We start from the raw sequence: 19,173 nt of genomic DNA, 5'->3' as shown, positions 1-19,173 counted from the left end.
TAGTTGTTTTTTGTGTTTATTTACACGTTAATTTGTTTATGATGTAATGTCGCAGAATCGCCCCTCCACCCGGAAGCGCTTCCGCTCATCACGAGACTTTACGATCCCAGTCACGTGACCGGCGCAGCTCCACTCCTCCGTCTGTGTCTTTCCGCGCTGGGGAGTCAAAACAAAATAGTCCCAATGTTGAAATACTTTAAAATAACATCCGTATTATTAAACGACGCAAAACTACCAAATTATTTATTATTTAAACACAGCGCTGTAAATAACACGTTCGCCGAGTCATTTTAACACGCGTTTGGCTTTTTGGTTGCATGTTGGCGTAGGCCAGGGAGGATGCGTTATTTATTTAATTATGTATTTAATTATTTACGTTCGTGTTTAGAAAATGTCATTTGTGCAGCTGTAGACAGTGAAGCTCGTTTGAGCGAAGTCGTTTATTTCCAATCACACCTTAACCGTCAGACCTGCATTGTGGTTTGGAGTTTACGGAAAGAGACTACGTAAATGCCGCAGCAACATAATCAAGTTAGGTGTGCGACCGGAATGGGCGTAAAGAAGCTGAAGGAGGATTATATTTACAGTATAATAACGTGCTAATAAAGTGTGCAACTCTTATCGCAATTGTAATTGGGTGTATTGCAAAAAAAAAAAAATCATTAACGTGAAGACTTAGTATTATTAGTGAATACAAAGAATCCTAATAAAAACAGGTACCAATTAAGACGAATGTTATTTTTATGTTCTGTATTCAGAAACACCAAATTAAAAAAAAAAAATCAGCGTAACGGCGAGGGCGGCCGCTTCATAGCGTTACGCGAGAAACGTGACGCAAGTGGGCGTGCTGAATACGTATTGTGGCGTAGTGGCCGTGGGGGGGGGGTTTGTTGTTATTGTATCCCTCCGCCAGATCTGGTACCATCAGCGACCGAGCCGAGCCGAGCCGAGCCGAGCGAAACAGAGCAGCGCCGCCGCCGCACAAACCCGAACCGACACCGACCCCCTGAGCCCCTGAGCCCGAGCCCACGCTGCCCCCAAACAACCCGAGAATGAAGTTTCAATATAAAGAGGAACACCCGTTTGAAAAGCGGAGGTCCGAGGGAGAGAAAATCAGGAAGAAATACCCAGACAGGGTGCCAGTAAGTATAAAACAACACAAGACAAGGACGCGAGATAACTAGAACCTCTCCTTTTATAATATATATCATGTGTTTGTTTCGGTTGACTAAGTAACAGTTTACCTCTTAACGTCTATGGAAACAACAACAACCAAAAAAAAACTACAACCGTAGAGTAAATTTAACAAGCGTCGTTAGGACGAGACTACGGCCCCAGTTTCGCAACGTGACAAAACAACAGTTAATTTTATTTTACTGTAAAAACGAACGCGGGCAGCCTTGAATAACAACGCTGTAGTGGTGATATAGTCAGTCGAGACAGGTTTTTTTTACACAAAATAGTTTTTATAAAATAATATGGTGGCGACTAAGCATAGGGGATACAGAAATGGACAGACATGGTTAAAAAATACAGAGAATATGTTAACACTGACCTATAAAATGTTTGGTACCTAAACATTTTTTTCCTTGTTTGTAACACAATAATACCCATATTCGAGAAGCGTGTTTGTATAAATTCACTCATGACGACATCCTTATTAACATTAAATATTAATAATAGTAGTAATAATAATAATAACTCATCTATGTTACATAGACTCACCTGGTCTCAGCCAGTAATGATGCGACCTTTTTATTAAAATAAACAAGGATGTCAAACTCAAACCGGCCAGACTGTAAATAGAAAACTCGAGACAACAACACAGGCTTACAAACGACATGTTTCCAGCCTATATCTTCTCATTCTTTTAAGAGCTAGTGCTAAACAATAGCCCGATCGAGGTTCAAGTGACCAGGTTGGGTGAGCGGTTCTCATGGTGGAAGCAAGCAAGACTTTCCTTTCATAAAAAAAAAAAGTGTTGCACATTTTGAGAACGCTTTAACCTGTAATTTGTATTGATACAGAACTCCATACTGAGAAATTATATCTGGCATTCAAGGTGCATTAAGCTTTGCATCCACAAGGTGGGGCTGGCGAGGTGTGAAAAACAGTGTCATGTAATTAGATGTGAAAACAGTCATTTTCTTTCCACACAGTTATTTGTATACGTCATTTAGAGACTAGTTAAGTTCTATTTAGAGACTGGCAAGCTTTTTGCAGTTAAATAATACTAATTAATTTTAAATAGGTCACTAGACTGTTTCTTCTGGTTTTACCTTAATAACAATGTAGAAGGCACTAACTGAAACGCTGGTCTGCTTGACTCAGTCTCTTCTAGCTTCAGTAACCCTGATGAAGGCACTAGAGCCCAAACGCTGGTCTGCTTGACTCGGTCTCTTCTAGTTTCAATAACACTGATGAAGGCACTAGAGCCCAAACGCTGGTCTGCTTGACTCGGTCTCTTCTAGTTTCAATAACACTGATGAAGGCACTAGAGCCCAAACGCTGGTCTGCTTGACTCAGCCTCTTCTAGTTTCAATAACACTGATGAAGGCACTAGAGCCCAAATGCCCAGACTGAGTCAAGCAGACCAGCGTTTGGACTCCAGTGCCTTCATTCATCTGTGTTATTGAGGTAAAACCAGAAGAAACAAAATCAGACTAACATTTATTGAGGGAAACTTAGAAAAAAAGGTTACTGGTGAAGTGGAGGGGATTCTAGCTTTCTTTCACTTCTCCTATTGCAGAAAGCAGAAGTAAAGATGTCTGAACTGTGTCAGTGGCATTATAATTATTATTATTTGCTGCCTGTATTGAGTATTAATAAGACTCCCGCTGTCTAGCAGCCAGCCCAGATGATGTCAGTATTTTCCGATCACAATACACAATGTAAGACTCGCATAATAACCATGCTTGTGCAAGTTTACCTGGCTGAATGTCAGAAACTATAGATGCACACCTCTAGTGGTCAAGTCTAAAACCACACTGTATAAAATGCTATGATCTGAACATCAACAGCAATTGAGAATTATACAAATCCCTTATAGTAGAATATTAGTGCAAAAATCTTACCTCATATTAGCACTAGCAATATTATCAATAGTGCATATATATCTGTTTAATACCTGGATATTAAATAATAGAACCATGGGATCATCAGTAATGATGTTAAAGTGCTGATAACTTTAATACCCGTAATTGAAATGACTTGATAAGCGCCCGGTATAAAACGCAGCTGTTCTGATTTTTATAGTTCAAGAGGAATTGAAACTATGTGTCTGCAAAGCGCATCTAAGCGCAGAGGTGTTGTAGACACGCACGCACACACAGTGAGCACCTCCCTGTTACACAGACTCACCGGGTCTCTGACACTAATGATACATGATCATTAAAATAAACAAGCATGTCAAACTCAAACCGGCCAGGCTGTAAATAGAAAACTCGAGGCGTCAGCACACGCTTACAAACGACAGGTTTCACATTTTGAGAAAACTTCAACCTGTAATTTGTTTCAGTATTGATACAGAACTCCATACTGAGAAATTAGCCTATATCTGGCATTCAAGGTGCATTAAGCTTTGCATCCACAAGGTGGGGCTGGCGAGGCGTGAAAAACACAGTCAAGTAATTAGATGTGAAAACAGTCATGTCATTTTGTTCCCCACACAGTTATTTGTATTGCACATGTCCCTCTTTTTTTGTAATCCTCACAACCAGCTTCCACTGTTGAGCATATGAGGCAGTGTTTCATGAATAGTCAGATAACTGCTTTCTCTAGTGGTCTGGATATATTTTAACATTGTAACATATTAACAATCTCTACTTTTCTATAAAATACCTCTCTTTCTTTTGTGCCACCAGTTGAAAGGAAGCTGCACCTGTGCTTTCACAGTGTACCAGTTTTGTGGCTGCCGTTCACAAAAACATAATGACAAGCAACGAATCCAGTCACATGTTAATTATTTTCATTCGCTGTGATTCCAAAGTAATTCCACACTTGTGATTTGCCTCTCACTGTTATCCACCACATGATATAAACCCTGCGCTGTCTTTTATTTCACCTCGTCCACAGGCATTTTTAATATCACCAAGCAGACGTGATAAAAAGATCTTGCGACGTATCAAACAAGCGAGAACAACGCTGCTTAGTCAGCTAACTCCTCCCTAATCGCCTCCTGCTTCAGTGCAGGACATACCAGTACATTTACCTTCTAATACGTTATTTGGGAAAGAGTTACAGACGAGTACGCTGAAAGGACAGAAAACATTTCTGGTGATTCAAATTGACGCCAGTTTTTTTTTTTTTGTTTTGGACCCACAACGGAACCACGAAAAAGTTCAGATTCCGACCCGAACCCGACCGGCTTTTGTGGGTCACATGCGGGCCCCGCGGGTACCCGACCTGATGCAGGACTCTAGGCTGTGTCTTGGTATACTGGCACTTGTAGAACATTAGCCGAGTATCCGGGTTCAAATGTGATTAATGGTTAATGGAACACGGTGCAGATGGAGTTAACCTGTGCCTGTCTCTATCTGTGCTCTGTGCAGGTGATTGTTGAAAAAGCTCCCAAAGCCAGGATAGGGGATCTGGATAAGAAGAAATATCTGGTCCCGTCTGATCTCACAGGTAAGACGCCCTCTTTTCATGCACAGTCTAGTGGCATTCAAGCCGCCTGCTGGATTCCTCCAGACCTCAGTGTAAATCAAAGCTACTTGCGAAATAGTCTGTACTATTTAGGAAATATGTTTTCTGCAGCTGGGAGTTTTCAGAGATCTATTCTGAACAGTTATTCATAAACACTCAAGTGCTGAATTTAGAAATCCTACAAGCGTTTCAACTAGAAGTCTTTGTCAATGGAGACTTTTTGTCGATAAGTTTGTCATTTGATTTTAAGTTTCTTTTAGTATCTCTAAACACCTGAAATGGAAATAAGAAAGTGACTCATTCCTTTCAGTTTGCAGCTTTATGTTTTTTTTTAACATATCTTTCTAATCAATAAAACCAATCAAGTTGTTTTAAATGTTTTTTATTCTTTTTTGCCATTCATATTTCTCTATGACTTTGCATGCAGGTTTACACAAGAGTCATTGGCAAACCACATTGAGAACTGTTTTTTTTAATAGTAACACATGAATTCGAACATTTAGCATTCTAAAGATAAGAGGCTATTTCCCGTTTAAACGCTAGCCAAGTGTTAAGAATTTAGAATTTTTACTGTTGTCAAAAACGTGCCGGATAAATACAAGTGTTCGCCTTAGTGTTTAGTAGTAACTCTACATCTCTGGCTAAAAAAAGTTTGGCATCACCTAGAATTGTAGGATTGAGACAATGTTGAAGAAACTACAAAATTATATCACAAAAGTCTACTGTAAGCCATAATAGCAGAACAACGTTTCAAGTTAGATTTCAGAGTTCTCGTTCTTCAGTTTTTCATTTTGTATGGAAAACTACAAAGCGGTGTGTAATTCAATATGTTAACGTAACATTATTCAGCAGGTTTCATTCGACTTTATGAAGCAAAATTTAGTTCAAAAATTTATTTCAGATCAATATTTTTCCCCCACATAGAATCAGATGTTGTACACATAGTCTTATACACAATTACATGTTGCAGTGATTTTATAAAAAGCGATCCAGGGCTTCTTTTAATGGTTTTTCAGTTTTGGTTACATTCCCAATATGTTAAACTTGTAGTTTGTGTTTATTAATGAAGTTTAAACACCAGGAAATGAAACGGAAAATAAGACCTGTACCTGTTCCTGTCAAAGCAGGGTACAGCGTTCTCCTTGTCTGGAAGTGGTACTGAAACGATCAGGCCTGTGCCAGCAGCACTCTCCACAGACAGCCTCTTCTCAAGTCTGAGCTGGGTGACTTGCAGGAGTTGTTCCTGCAGTCCGAGTCTGCAGTCTGTCAGTTGACTTGCTTCTCTGGTTTCCTGTTTCGCAGTGGGCCAGTTCTACTTCCTGATCCGGAAAAGAATTCACCTCCGAGCTGAAGATGCACTTTTCTTCTTTGTCAACAACGTCATTCCCCCCACCAGCGCCACCATGGGGCTACTTTACCAGGTAACACTGCATACAGCGCTGTGTGTCTGTCTGTCTGTCTGTCTGTGTGTCTGATTCCATCACCATGGGGCTGCTTTACCAGGTAACACTGCATACAGCGCTGTGTCTGTCTGTCTGTCTGTCTGTCTGTGTGTCTGATTCCATCACCATGGGGCTGCTTTACCAGGTAACACTGCATACAGCGCTGTGTCTGTGTCTGTCTGTCTGTGTGTCTGATTCCATCACCATGGGGCTGCTTTACCAGGTAACACTGCATACAGCGCTGTGTCTGTCTGTCTGTCTGTCTGTGTGTCTGATTCCATCACCATGGGCTGCTTTACCAGGTAACACTGCATACAGCGCTGTGTGTCTGTCTGTCTGTCTGTCTGTGTGTCTGATTCCATCACCATGGGGCTGCTTTACCAGGTAACACTGCATACAGCGCTGTGTCTGTCTGTCTGTCTGTCTGTCTGTGTGTCTGATTCCATCACCATGGGGCTGCTTTACCAGGTAACGCTGCATACAGCGCTGTGTCTGTCTGTCTGTCTGTCTGTGTGTCTGATTCCATCACCATGGGGCTGCTTTACCAGGTAACACTGCATACAGCGCTGTGTGTGTCTGTCTGTCTGTGTGTCTGATTCCATCACCATGGGGCTGCTTTACCAGGTAACCCTGCATACAGCTCTGTGTGTGTCTCTGTCTGTCTGTCTGATTCCATCACCATGAGGCTGCTTTACCAGGTAACGCTGCGTACAGCTCTGTGTGTGTGTGTCTGTCTGTCTGATTCCATCACCATGAGGCTGCTTTACCAGGTAACTCTGCATACAGCTCTGTGTGTGTGTCTGTCTGTCTGTCTGTGATTCCATCACCATGAGGCTGCTTTACCAGGTAACTCTGCATACAGCTCTGTGTGTGTGTCTGTCTGTCTGTGATTCCATCACCATGGGGCTGCTTTACCAGGTAACGCTGCATACAGCTCTGTGTGTGTCTGTCTGTGTGTCTGATTCCATCACCATGGGGATGCTTTACCAGGTAACGCTGCATACAGCTCTGTGTGTGTCTGTCTGTCTGTCTGTGTCTGTCTGTCTGATTCCATCACCATGAGGCTGCTTTACCAGGTAACTCTGCATACAGCTCTGTGTGTGTGTCTGTCTGTCTGTCTGTGATTCCATCACCATGGGGCTGCTTTACCAGGTAACGCTGCATACAGCTCTGTCTGTGTCTGTGTGTCTGATTCCATCATTATGGGGCTGCTTTACCAGGTAACGCTGCATACAGCTCTGTGTGTGTCTGTCTGTGTCTGTCTGTCTGATTCCATCACCATGGGGCTGCTTTACCAGGTAACTCTGCGTACAGTTCTGTGTGTGTCTGTCTGTCTGATTCCATCCCCATGGGGCTGCTTTACCAGGTAACGCTGCATACAGGTCTGTGTGTGTCTGTCTGTCTGTCTGTGTGTCTGATTCCATCACCATGGGGCTGCTTTACCAGGTAACGCTGCGTACAGCTCTGTGTGTGTGTTTGTGTCAGTCTCTCTATCTATAAAGATGTTACAGCAACAAAAGAACTAAGTTACGCTAGGGCTGATTCTCTTAAGTGACCACGTGATGCACGTTCTCTCATCGCCTTTGAAGAGAAATCAGTTTATCAGCTTGAGGTGGAGTGACAGGCTTGTGGGTTATTGCTTCATCTCTTGCAATTCTGCTGGCATGTTTTGGTTTTTTTTCTGCTCCCCGTTTAATGCGAGCGTCTCCCTCTTTTATTCTAGGAACACCACGAGGAAGATTTCTTCCTCTACATCGCCTACAGTGACGAGAGTGTTTACGGAGGGAGGGTGAAAAAGATGTAACAGCCTGCACTTCTCTCTCTATCTCTCTCTCTCTCTCCCCCCTCCTCTCTCTCACCCACAACATACAGCAGCCGCTGAGCACGAACAGGGTCATGAAAACGCACTTTAACTCGACCTGCTTTTTCACACTGACATGGAGCTCTGATTTCTTCCGGTTTGTTTTGTTATGCTTGTTACTGTTATTATTTTAATTAATAATATGTTTCGTTGTGGGGGGGGGAGGGGGGGCAGCGTTGTCACTACTCGTGTTTTTGTTTTTATTATTAATTGTATAGCTTCATGGCGTGTACCTCCTACCTGACCATCATAAACTTTACTAAACTTCGATTCTTGAATCTCATTTCGCATTGGTTACTGGCTTTTGTATGAGTTATAGGCTTCTGCAAACTGTTACAAGGGACTTTGAAACAATTGTCATTGAACTTCAGTATTTCTAGACTGAACACATTCGAGTATTTAATACTTACGGATGACTTGAGGACTAATTTTGTCCACTTATATTATTTGTACAAAGCCTAATTAATCGTAAAATAAATTTAACTAATTGTATATGAAAATAAATAGGCTGTTTTTTTAGGTTGTAATTTCAAACAGCAATGATTGAGAGGGAAGACAGTGTAGTTGGTATGTGGCCCATAGGGGGAGCTGTCCTCGGTTTCCTGAGTGATGGGGAAACATCCTGTGGGTTTGTGAAGCACACTGTGCTGGCTCTCGCATTGTCTGTGCCATTCCAACCTTGCAGCCCCCAGGTTACTTCAATAACTATTAAAGGCTCAGGCGTGCTGAATTTAGAAATACTGAAAGAAATGTAAAATTCAATAACAAGCATTTTGACTACCAAGTCTTTTTCAACGAAGATACTGAATGACTTCGAGTCAAAGTGATTGCCGTTGAATTCATTGTTTCTTTTAGTAATTATTCTTTAGTAACCAGTTGCTTAGCAATGTTCATTATTTCACAATGACAGGTTTTGCTAGATACCTGTAACAGTGGCAGCTGAACGGTGTCAGCAGTTTCAATATCCACAGCTTTATATATTGAAGCTCAATGGTGTATACAGAAGTCTAGTTTTCTATGAAGCTTGCATGTAATTCCTAAAAAAAAAAACTATTTGACAGATATTAATGTATAGAATATATTCTGAATTAGAATTAACAGTGGCTGTTGAAATAAGAACTAAACACGTCTAGCTATTTCATCTAATATTCTCAATTTAATATTTCTAAGGCACGTTTCAATGGGCAAGAAAAATACAGTGGACTACAGCAAGGCCAGAAAGAAGGGGTGGGACAATACATGTGTGTGTTTTCTTCCTTTGTTTCATTTTATCAGATACTGTTCTGTACATTATAATCCAGCAGATCTATCATTTCCAGTGCCACTAGTGCTGATAGACTCACAATTGCATTCCATCTAAGATTAACTAGCGAAACTTCAAAACCATCAGATCTTCAGCAATACAAAAAACAATTGTGTTGTACCTAAGCTTTTAATTTCAAGAATTAGATGTGTTTGGGTAACTCTACAACACTAATCTCTGCGTGCTTCATCCGTGGTGTTTGCATATAAGGGGCGCTCTTGCGTGGAGGCTAAGTTATTCCCCTTGGCCATGCTTCTGTCCTGTTAACGAGAGGTGTCTCTGCAAAACTTTGTTCTGTTCTTCAATGAAATGCAAAACCATCCATCAAGTTCTGAAATAAAACTCATTTGAACATTGACTTGCATATGCTCTAGTGTTTGTACTGTCTGTCCGGTTTCCTTTGGTCCTGGTTTTTGGGTCAAGCCAGTTCCTTTAAGACCTGGGATTAGCCTGTTGGGTCTTCATTGGACAATCCAGGTCTGGTGGGTGTTAATTGCTATTCTAGTTGCTTGCCACATGCCTGTATAAAGTAGGCTTGATCAGCCAAAGTGTGTCTTATATCGGGTAGCATGAGCATCAGCACCATCTGCAGCAGTGGCCGGTCACTAGACAGCACTGAGAATGAGTGACACGGTTAGGAGCATAGTACAAAAAAAAAAGACAAAATGCAAACACAGTTCAAAATATTTCTGTTTATTTGGTTGCTGCATTATATAGACACTGCCCAAGCATAGGACATTTCTGCTTTTTTGTAACGGATATTTCAGAATACCACGAGCTGCTAACCTCTACGTTATGCAATTATTTGCTGTTAACACTGAAACAGTTCTAACCAAGGCAATTACTTCCTACCCCACCCCCCTGGGCCCCTCTATTGTGTTGAAGATTTATTGCTTGTTTTTTTCTGCATGTTTTATGTTCATGCAGATAAGCAGCTTTTTTTTAATACAGTGCATCACAATATAGAGTAAAGGTTCCTGTAACCAGTCCGTCAGACATACAGCTTGTGATTAGGGACCAGGAAGTTAAACCACAAGATTCAAATCTATTGAAAAAAACAAGTGGTGACAGATAATGTTGATTCAAAATAAGAAGTAAGAACATTGGTTTTGATTGTTATCTTGGACTGTGCAGATACTCAGATTTAAGTAATTCCCTTTAACTTTTTTTTTTTTGCCGGCTGGTATTAAATTAAACGTGTTATAAAAATGTGTTAATTTCACCACAAGAAAAACTGTTTGCCCTTATCTGTGAAACTGAGTGCCAAATTAATGAATTTCTACACTGGATAATTTAAAAGTTGCTTACAACGGTGACATTAATACTGACACAGAACACGTCGCCAAACTGTCTCCTGATGTGACCCCTTTCTGTAGCCCTGGCTTAAGCCAATCACAACCAGTGAGCAACTGGTGTATACTGGGATATGTAGTCATTGAGGTTAAATATTGACTACAATCCCACAATTCACTGCGCACAGAGCTGTGTTTCTAAGGCAACGAGCCAAGTGAAATGGAAATGATCTTAGACAACAAATGGCAGGTACATATGAGTGGTTTAGTTAGTTTGATCACGACTGGATTCAATCACTCTGCCAGATTGGTATTGATTTCTACTCAATAGCTGTAGACGAGAGCAACCGAGGGAATGCTTCGTTTTTGTGTTGAGTAATCCCTTTAATTAATATCTAACAACTTCAAACTTCTTAAAGGGAATGACTCCGAAAATCAGAGTACCTGCGCCGCACTATTTCATGGTTACACCTTAAATTCTTGCATACAAAATCCCACTACAGCTAATCCTGGGTACAGATTCGGTGCACCAAACACTACAAGAGAAGGCTCAAGTGAAAAGCAATTCTACAATACAATCCTATTTGGTGATCAATAATTCAGAATCACTTAGAAATGCATATATATATATATATTTCTGCTGCCAGACGGTGCAGTGAATATAGACACTTCCATATAAACTCGCTGAGAAAGCTGCTGCTGCATCTGCTTGTGCTATAAGCTGAGGGGGTTCCTGCAGGGCTCCCAGCCCTCTCCCCCTGCTCCGATCCTGGGCTCTAGTACTGAACCACCTGGGTGTAGTTCTGGGTGCTGACAGCAGCGATACCCTTGCGCTTCTTGATCTCTCGAGCCATCTGACACCAGATCAAAGGGTAGCACCAGCACAACATGCAGCAGTCATCTATGATGGAGCCCTGGAAAGAGATGACAGACAGGGTCAAGCTCACAAACAGCTAGTGCCTTCATCAGTGATATTGAAACTAGAAGAGACTGAGTCAAGCAGACACATGTTTCGACTGGTGCCTTCATCGGTGTTGGGGTAAAACTAGAAGAAACATAATGCTTTTTGTTTTTGTAAGGGAAAGACTGATCAAAGTAACAGTGGAAAATAAAAACTGTCTTAATCTTTTTATGATGTTCGTGGTTCTTATTGCAAAACTCAGATACGAGTTCAGGAGCTGCTCTTCAGTTATACTTGCCTGTCATGATATACATCATATATATATATATATATACACGTATCACTTATATTTGGATAAAATTCACGAGATGTGATTGAAAAATGACAAACTCAATTTTAGAGCAGGTGCAGTGACTTTTTATTGTGCTGATTAACAATTGACATCACGAAGAGGCTGCAGAATGATCTGTGGATCTGGGGCAGGTGTTGAGACTCTTGGCCTCCCGGTTCGTGGCTCTGTCATTGACAGAGTGTGTCTGGTTATACCGTCTCACCAGGTTTGAAATCGCTGGCTGTGAGCACCCACGACGGGGAGCCACAGCACACTGCCCTAGTCCAGCCTCCAACATGCCGATCGCACGAAGGCGCTGCTCTCTGGACAGACGTGGCATGTTGTTTCTGTGATTTTCTTTATTGGTTTTATTAAAGCTTGCAATTCAACAGCTGAAATCACTCCATATCCAGTGTCCAATCAACTGTCTCACTAATTAGGTAATTAAGTGCATATGCTTCAGTCATAGTTACTCAAGCACCATACACCATGATCACCTATCACTGTATACACCATGTACACCCATCACTATATACACCATGCACACCCATCACTATATACACCATGCACACCCATCACTATATACAGCATGCACACCCATCACTATATACACCATGTACACCCATCACTATATACACCATGCACACCCATCACTATATACACCATGCCCACCCATCACTATATACAGCATGTACACCCATCACTATATACACCATGCACACTCATCACTATATACACCATGCCCACCCATCACTATATACTGCATGCACACCCATCACTATATACACCATGCACACCCATCACTATATACACCATGCACACCCATCACTATATACAGCATGCACACCCATCACTATATACTGCATGCACACCCATCACTATATACACCATGCCCACCCATCACTATATACAGCATGTACACCCATCACTATATACACCATGCACACTCATCACTATATACACCATGCACACTCATCACTATATACTGCATGCACACCCATCACTATATACACCATGCACACCCATCACTATATACACCATGCACACCCATCACTATATACACCATGCACACTAATCACTATATAAAGCATGCACACTCATCACTATATACACCATGCACACCCATCACTATATACACCATGCACACTAATCACTATATAAAGCATGCACACCCATCACTATATACACCATGCACACCCATCACTATATACAGCATGCACACCCATCACTATATACACCATGCACACCCATCACTATATACAGCATGCACACCCATCACTATATACACCATGTACACCCATCACTATATACACCATGCACACCCATCACTATATACACCATGCACACCCATCACTATATACACCATGCCCACCCATCACTATATACAGCATGCACACCCATCACTATATACACCATGCACACTAATCACTATATAAAGCATGCACACCCATCACTATATACACCATGCACACCCATCACTATATACAGCATGCACACCCATCACTATATACACCATGCACACCCATCACTATATACAGCATGCACACCCATCACTATATACACCATGTACACCCATCACTATATACTGCATGCACACCCATCACTATATACACCATGCACACCCATCACTATATACACCATGCCCACCCATCACTATATACAGCATGTACACCCATCACTATATACACCATGCACACTCATCACTATATACACCATGCACACTCATCACTATATACTGCATGCACACCCATCACTATATACACCATGCACACCCATCACTATATACACCATGCACACCCATCACTATATACACCATGCACACTAATCACTATATAAAGCATGCACACTCATCACTATATACACCATGCACACCCATCACTATATACACCATGCACACTAATCACTATATAAAGCATGCACACCCATCACTATATACACCATGCACACCCATCACTATATACAGCATGCACACCCATCACTATATACACCATGCACACCCATCACTATATACAGCATGCACACCCATCACTATATACACCATGTACACCCATCACTATATACACCATGCACACCCATCACTATATACACCATGCACACCCATCACTATATACACCATGCCCACCCATCACTATATACAGCATGCACACCCATCACTATATACACCATGCACACCCATCACTATATACAGCATGCACACCCATCACTATATACAGCATGCACACCCATCACTATATACACCATGCACACTCATCACTATATACACCATGCACACCCATCACTATATACACCATGCACACCCATCACTATATACAGCATGCACACCCATCACTATATACACCATGCACACCCATCACTATATACACCATGCACACTAATCACTATATAAAGCATGCACACCCATCACTATATACACCATGCACACCCATCACTATATACAGCATGCACACCCATCACTATATACACCATGCACACCCATCACTATATACAGCATGCACACCCATCACTATATACACCATGTACACCCATCACTATATACACCATGCACACCCATCACTATATACAGCATGCACACCCATCACTATATACACCATGCACACCCATCACTATATACACCATGCACACCCATCACTATATACACCATGCCCACCCATCACTATATACAGCATGCACACCCATCACTATATACAGCATGCACACCCATCACTATATACAGCATGCACACCCATCACTATATACTGCATGCACACGCATCACTATATACAGCATGCACACCCAGTCACAGTATTCTCTATTTCCCAATGGGATATGATACCTGGATCCTGTATCTCTCTCTCATTCCAGTCCTCAAAGCCAGGGAGGCGGAGGGGACAATCAGAGGCAGGCAGCAGGACTCCCCGAAGTCAGATGCAGTCTGACACTCCAGACAAGGGAGGCACCACAGCCCACAGCAGCCTGGGACAGAACACAGCAAACCACACATTGAAATACAGAGCACAGCAAACCACACATTGAAATACAGAACACAGCACACATTGAAATACAGAGCACAGCACACATTGAAATACAGAACACAGCACACATTGAAATACAGCACACAGCAAACCCCACATTGAAATACAGAGCACAGCACACATTGAAATACAGACACAGATAATGCAGCAGTGTGGAGTAGTGGTTAGGGCTCTGGACTCGTGACCGGAGGGTTGTGGGTTCAATCCCCAGTGGGGGACACTGCTGTTGTACCCTTGAGCAAGGTACTTTACCTAGATTGCTCCAGTAAAAAAACTGTATAAATGGGGAATTGTATGTAAAATAATGTGATATCTGTATAATGTGATCTCTTGTAACAATTGTAAGTCGCCCTGGATAAGGGCGTCTGCTAAGAAATAAATAATAATAATAATAATAATAATAATGCAGTCAAACCTGGGGTGCTTACGTCTAATGTTTAAACTTTAGGATTAAAGAAGTGGAAACATTTATAACATCTGGGGCGTGCTTGTAACCAATCAGAAAATATATCATAAGAACCTATCCATCACTATTCTATACATTAACAGAACATGCATCTGTGTATAACGCTGGGCAAATTTCTCTGAATCCTTTGTGTTTGTACAAAAGATGATCAAAAAAAAAAATTAAACAACTGATTCAATCTTTGTTTATTCTTGCTTGGTTCGTTGTGATAAGTTATCTTTATAATGCGCTATTTGCAAACTGACATGAAGGTAGCGATTATTTAATAGCTTTCTGTCAATAACAGTGATTTAACTTAAGGTAGGCTCTGGCGAATCACTTGTCAGCGCCACAGATGTTAGAGAAATGTTCTTCCAAGAGATTTTGAAATGACACAGTGGAGAGGTTTTGACTTACAGATCGCCATGTCTTCACAACAGTCACACATTCCAGAGCTCCAATTTGGTGACATTTGCACGGTGGTGACTCTCATTGTCTGAGGCTGTACCATTACCACGTTAGGAGTTGACATGATTACCCTAAACAAGGAACACAGAGAGATAAGACAAGAGATCACTTTAGGCCCTTGTAGGTGGAAGCCAGAAGCAAAGGCTTTCAAACTGGGACAAAGCTTCTTAATTGCAATTGCAAACAGCATAAACAGGCGAAAGTAACCGTTTGAAGGGATGAGCTGTGGAGATAGGCTGAAAGAACTGAATATATTCAGCCTGAAACACAGAAGAATTACCAAAGTCTGCAGTAGTATTTTCTTCGTAGTTTGCTCTTTCATAATTTTGATATCCATCCAGTCACACTAGAAATATGTAAACAGTGCTCTAAAGACATTATCAATCAGATTTCAAGTTCGAGAAGGTCACGTGGAACATTAAACCAGCTAAAAAAAACAAAACTATGTGGGCTGTGGTTTTTTTTAACGGAAACTGACGTTGATCTTTCAGTGGATGAGGTTACTGTGTTTGTTTTGTTGACAATAAAGCTTCTTCAATGTGGCATCGCTTGGGACCAGGCATCGTGCTATATTCTACCATGTGCGGGTCTGCAGAGATACTGTAAAATCTAACATTGTAAAATGTTAAAAGACATTGCAGTCCATACAGTTGAAGTCCTGTCCAGGTTTAGAATGCATTGAAGGGTTGTATTGATTTTAATTTTGCTTTCCATCACGTGAACACATATTTTACTGCGGATGCAACCTAGCCATAATATAAACTTAGACAAAGAACAGTCACGTGACTTGACGGCCGACTGCACAGGCAGGTTAAATATTAATATCTGAAATGTATTCATATATATATTATAAGCATAGGGCCACTAGGACACCGAGGTCGTGTCCTGCCTCGCTTGTTTTTTTGCATCATCAATGCTGATGCTCATGTAAAAATTCTGGTCAAGTACAAGAGACTCCTTTATTTTCTCTGTTGGTTTGCCGTGTAACGTAGATTTGGAGGTTGAATGAAGAGTAACTACCTAGCAGTCATATAAATACTGCAGCTACAGCTTGAAACCCTAGTGTGATCTTGACGCCGCTCTGCTTAAGGACGCTGAACACCACGGTTTTTAATAGCGCGATTTTGAGTTAATAGTTTGGAGTGTATCTTTACTGACAGAAACATTTTTATAAATTATCACCCATCTGCAGCCGCCCACTCCCACCCCCTACGCCAAAAGCGAGAGATGTATTTTGAGTTGGTTTAGAAAAAAAATGAAATGGGTGGTTATATTAACCAGCACAGTCTCTGACAGCTACTGACAGTTAAAAAAAAATAATTACTAATCCCCGATTCAGATATCTATAGTGAAATACGCTGAATTAGTCCATTTTCACCATTAAAAAGTATATGACTATATATAGGGGCAGCAGTGTGGAGTAGTGGTTAGGGACTCTGGACTCTTGACCGGAGGGTCGTGGGTTCAATCCCAGGTGGGGGACACTGCTGATGTACCCTTGAGCAAGGTACTTTACCTAGATTGCTCCAGTAAAAACCCAACTGTATAAATGGGTAATTGTATGAAAAAATAATGTGATATCTTGTAACAATTGTAAGTCGCCCTGGATAAGGGCGTCTGGTAAGAAATAAATAATAATATTGACGACAAGATGTTAATTATAACGCAGTAGGCTATAATTGTATCTTTGATGAAGAAATTAATAATAATAATAACAATCGAGAGTGAAATAAGATCCGTCAGTTGACACGAGGTTTACCTTTTAAACTTTTCATTTGAGTACTTCAAGAAAAACAAATGGAAAAGTTTATGGATTATTAAAGCTTCGCTATAATATTTATATCACATTTTTTTTATACAGTATATTCCCCAATGTCGTGCAATAAAAACGATAAACCCAACGTGCGCCTGCTTGCAGTCTGTTTATTTATCTAAAGGATAAATCAAATAAAAACACAGGTAACCTACAGCTGGAACATAGCAGCCTGTACATTATGCTGTGCCAATATAAAAACTACAAGTGCGGTGCTTTTAAAATGGTTCAGACCTGTTACTTTAGCGTCCTTACCTTGTCTTTTTTTTTTGTCCTTGTCTGTTTCTGCTTGATCTTTTTTCTGCGTGCGAGACTGACTTGTCGCACGCGGGATACAGAACTATACAGCTACCTCTCTGTAAATAACAGGAAGGCACCGCGTTTGTACATCAAACACCGCGAAAAAGTTGAAAAAAAAAAAAGTTTTTGCACACTCTCACACGCAGGAAACGAAAGTAAAATAAGTTTCGTTTCAGAGTTTTAGAAAGGGGGCAGCAAAACCAAATTAACATTTGCCCTCCGCCCTGCTTGTGTGCCTCTGGAAAATTGCAATAGATGTAAAAATGGCAGATCTTTTGCACTACACGGGAATCAGACTGGACCGCATCAATGATCTATCTGTGGTTATGTCATTAACCTATACTGTCATGGTTCGGTACCGACTTCCAGACTCCACCACGCCGTTCGGGACCGATTTATACCACGCGGTCAATTCAGAATCAGAGCTATGATGGAAAAGTCGATGACCATGACGTTTATCAGTAGTATAGAATGACTATAATAAACCTAGAATAAGAAACCTCGAAAAAAAAAAGTTACTGGTGAAGTGGAGGGGATTTTAGCTTTCTTTCACTTCTCCTATTAATAATAATAATAATAATAATAATAATAATAATAATAATAATAATAATAATAATAATAATAATAATAATAATGTCTGAACTGTGTCACTGGCATTATTATTATTATTATTATTATTATTATTATTATTATTATTATTATTATTATTATTATAATTAGTGCAAGTTTACCTGCCTGAATGTCAGAAACTATAGATGCACACCTCTAGTGACCTCTAGTGGTCAGGTCTAAAACCACACTGTATAAAATGCTATGATCTGAACATCAACAGCAATTGAGAATTATACAAATCCCTTATAGTAGAATATTAGTGCAAAAATCTTACCTCATATTAGCACTAGCAATATTATCAATAGTGCATATATATCTGTTTAATACCTGCATATTAAATAATAGAAGCATGGGATCATCAGTAATGATGTTAAAGTGCTGATAACTTTAATACCCGCAATTGAAATGACTTGATAACCGCCCGGTATAAAACGCAGCTGTTCTGATTTGTATAGTTCAAGAGGAATTGAAACTATGTGTCTGCAAAGCGCATCTAAGCGCAGAGGTGTTGTAGACACGCACGGACACACAGTGAGCACCTCCCTGTTACACAGACTCACCGGGTCTCTGACACTAATGTCAACAGTGAGTCGCAAAAACGCATTCCTTCTAAGATTATCCAGATAAACTTCAAAACTATAAAATCTTCAGCAATACAAAAAATAATTGTTTACCTAAGCTTTTAATTTCTAGAATTAGATGGACTTTTCTAGAACGGATCCAATTTGGATGGGGTAATTCTAGAGC

The 19,173-nt window shown here is 40.8% G+C and overlaps 2 protein-coding genes across 2 annotated transcripts; one reads left to right on the top strand and one right to left on the bottom strand.

The window, feature by feature from the left end:
- The first annotated feature begins 888 nt into the window (after positions 1-888).
- LOC117404452 (gamma-aminobutyric acid receptor-associated protein) lies at positions 889-9,611 on the top strand. Its single transcript, XM_059015389.1, has 4 exons — positions 889-1,142; positions 4,551-4,629; positions 5,950-6,068; positions 7,813-9,611. The coding sequence occupies exons 1-4, from the start codon at positions 1,053-1,055 to the stop codon at positions 7,891-7,893; spliced, it is 369 nt and encodes a 122-aa protein (XP_058871372.1). The 5' UTR covers positions 889-1,052; the 3' UTR covers positions 7,894-9,611.
- A 319-nt stretch (positions 9,612-9,930) lies between these two features.
- On the bottom strand, positions 9,931-17,942 carry LOC117967647 (cornifelin-like). Its single transcript, XM_059015388.1, has 4 exons — positions 17,770-17,942; positions 15,651-15,772; positions 14,590-14,729; positions 9,931-11,459 (listed from the first exon to the last, which is right to left on the bottom strand). Exons 2-4 carry the CDS (start codon positions 15,763-15,765, stop codon positions 11,322-11,324), a joined length of 393 nt encoding a protein of 130 aa, XP_058871371.1. The 5' UTR covers positions 15,766-15,772; positions 17,770-17,942; the 3' UTR covers positions 9,931-11,321.
- Between the last annotated feature and the right edge of the window lie 1,231 nt (positions 17,943-19,173).

This window comes from Acipenser ruthenus, chromosome 50, assembly GCF_902713425.1.
Source record: "Acipenser ruthenus chromosome 50, fAciRut3.2 maternal haplotype, whole genome shotgun sequence".
Lineage (NCBI taxonomy): Eukaryota > Metazoa > Chordata > Actinopteri > Acipenseriformes > Acipenseridae > Acipenser > Acipenser ruthenus.
Note: the sequence above shows the minus strand (reverse complement) of the source record. Positions and strands in the feature narration are given on the sequence as shown.

Coding starts and splice junctions, on each gene's coding strand:
- LOC117404452 (XM_059015389.1), top strand. CDS start 1,053: ATGAAGTTTCAATATAAAGAGGAACACCCGTTTGAAAAGCGGAGGTCC. Junction 4,630..5,949: donor GGTCCCGTCTGATCTCACAG/GTAAGACGCCCT, acceptor CCTGTTTCGCAG/TGGGCCAGTTCTACTTCCTG. Junction 6,069..7,812: donor CCATGGGGCTACTTTACCAG/GTAACACTGCAT, acceptor CTTTTATTCTAG/GAACACCACGAGGAAGATTT.
- LOC117967647 (XM_059015388.1), bottom strand. CDS start 15,765: ATGTCAACTCCTAACGTGGTAATGGTACAGCCTCAGACAATGAGAGTC. Junction 14,730..15,650: donor TTGTGAAGACATGGCGATCT/GTAAGTCAAAAC, acceptor GTTCTGTCCCAG/GCTGCTGTGGGCTGTGGTGC. Junction 11,460..14,589: donor GAGAGAGATACAGGATCCAG/GTATCATATCCC, acceptor ATCTCTTTCCAG/GGCTCCATCATAGATGACTG.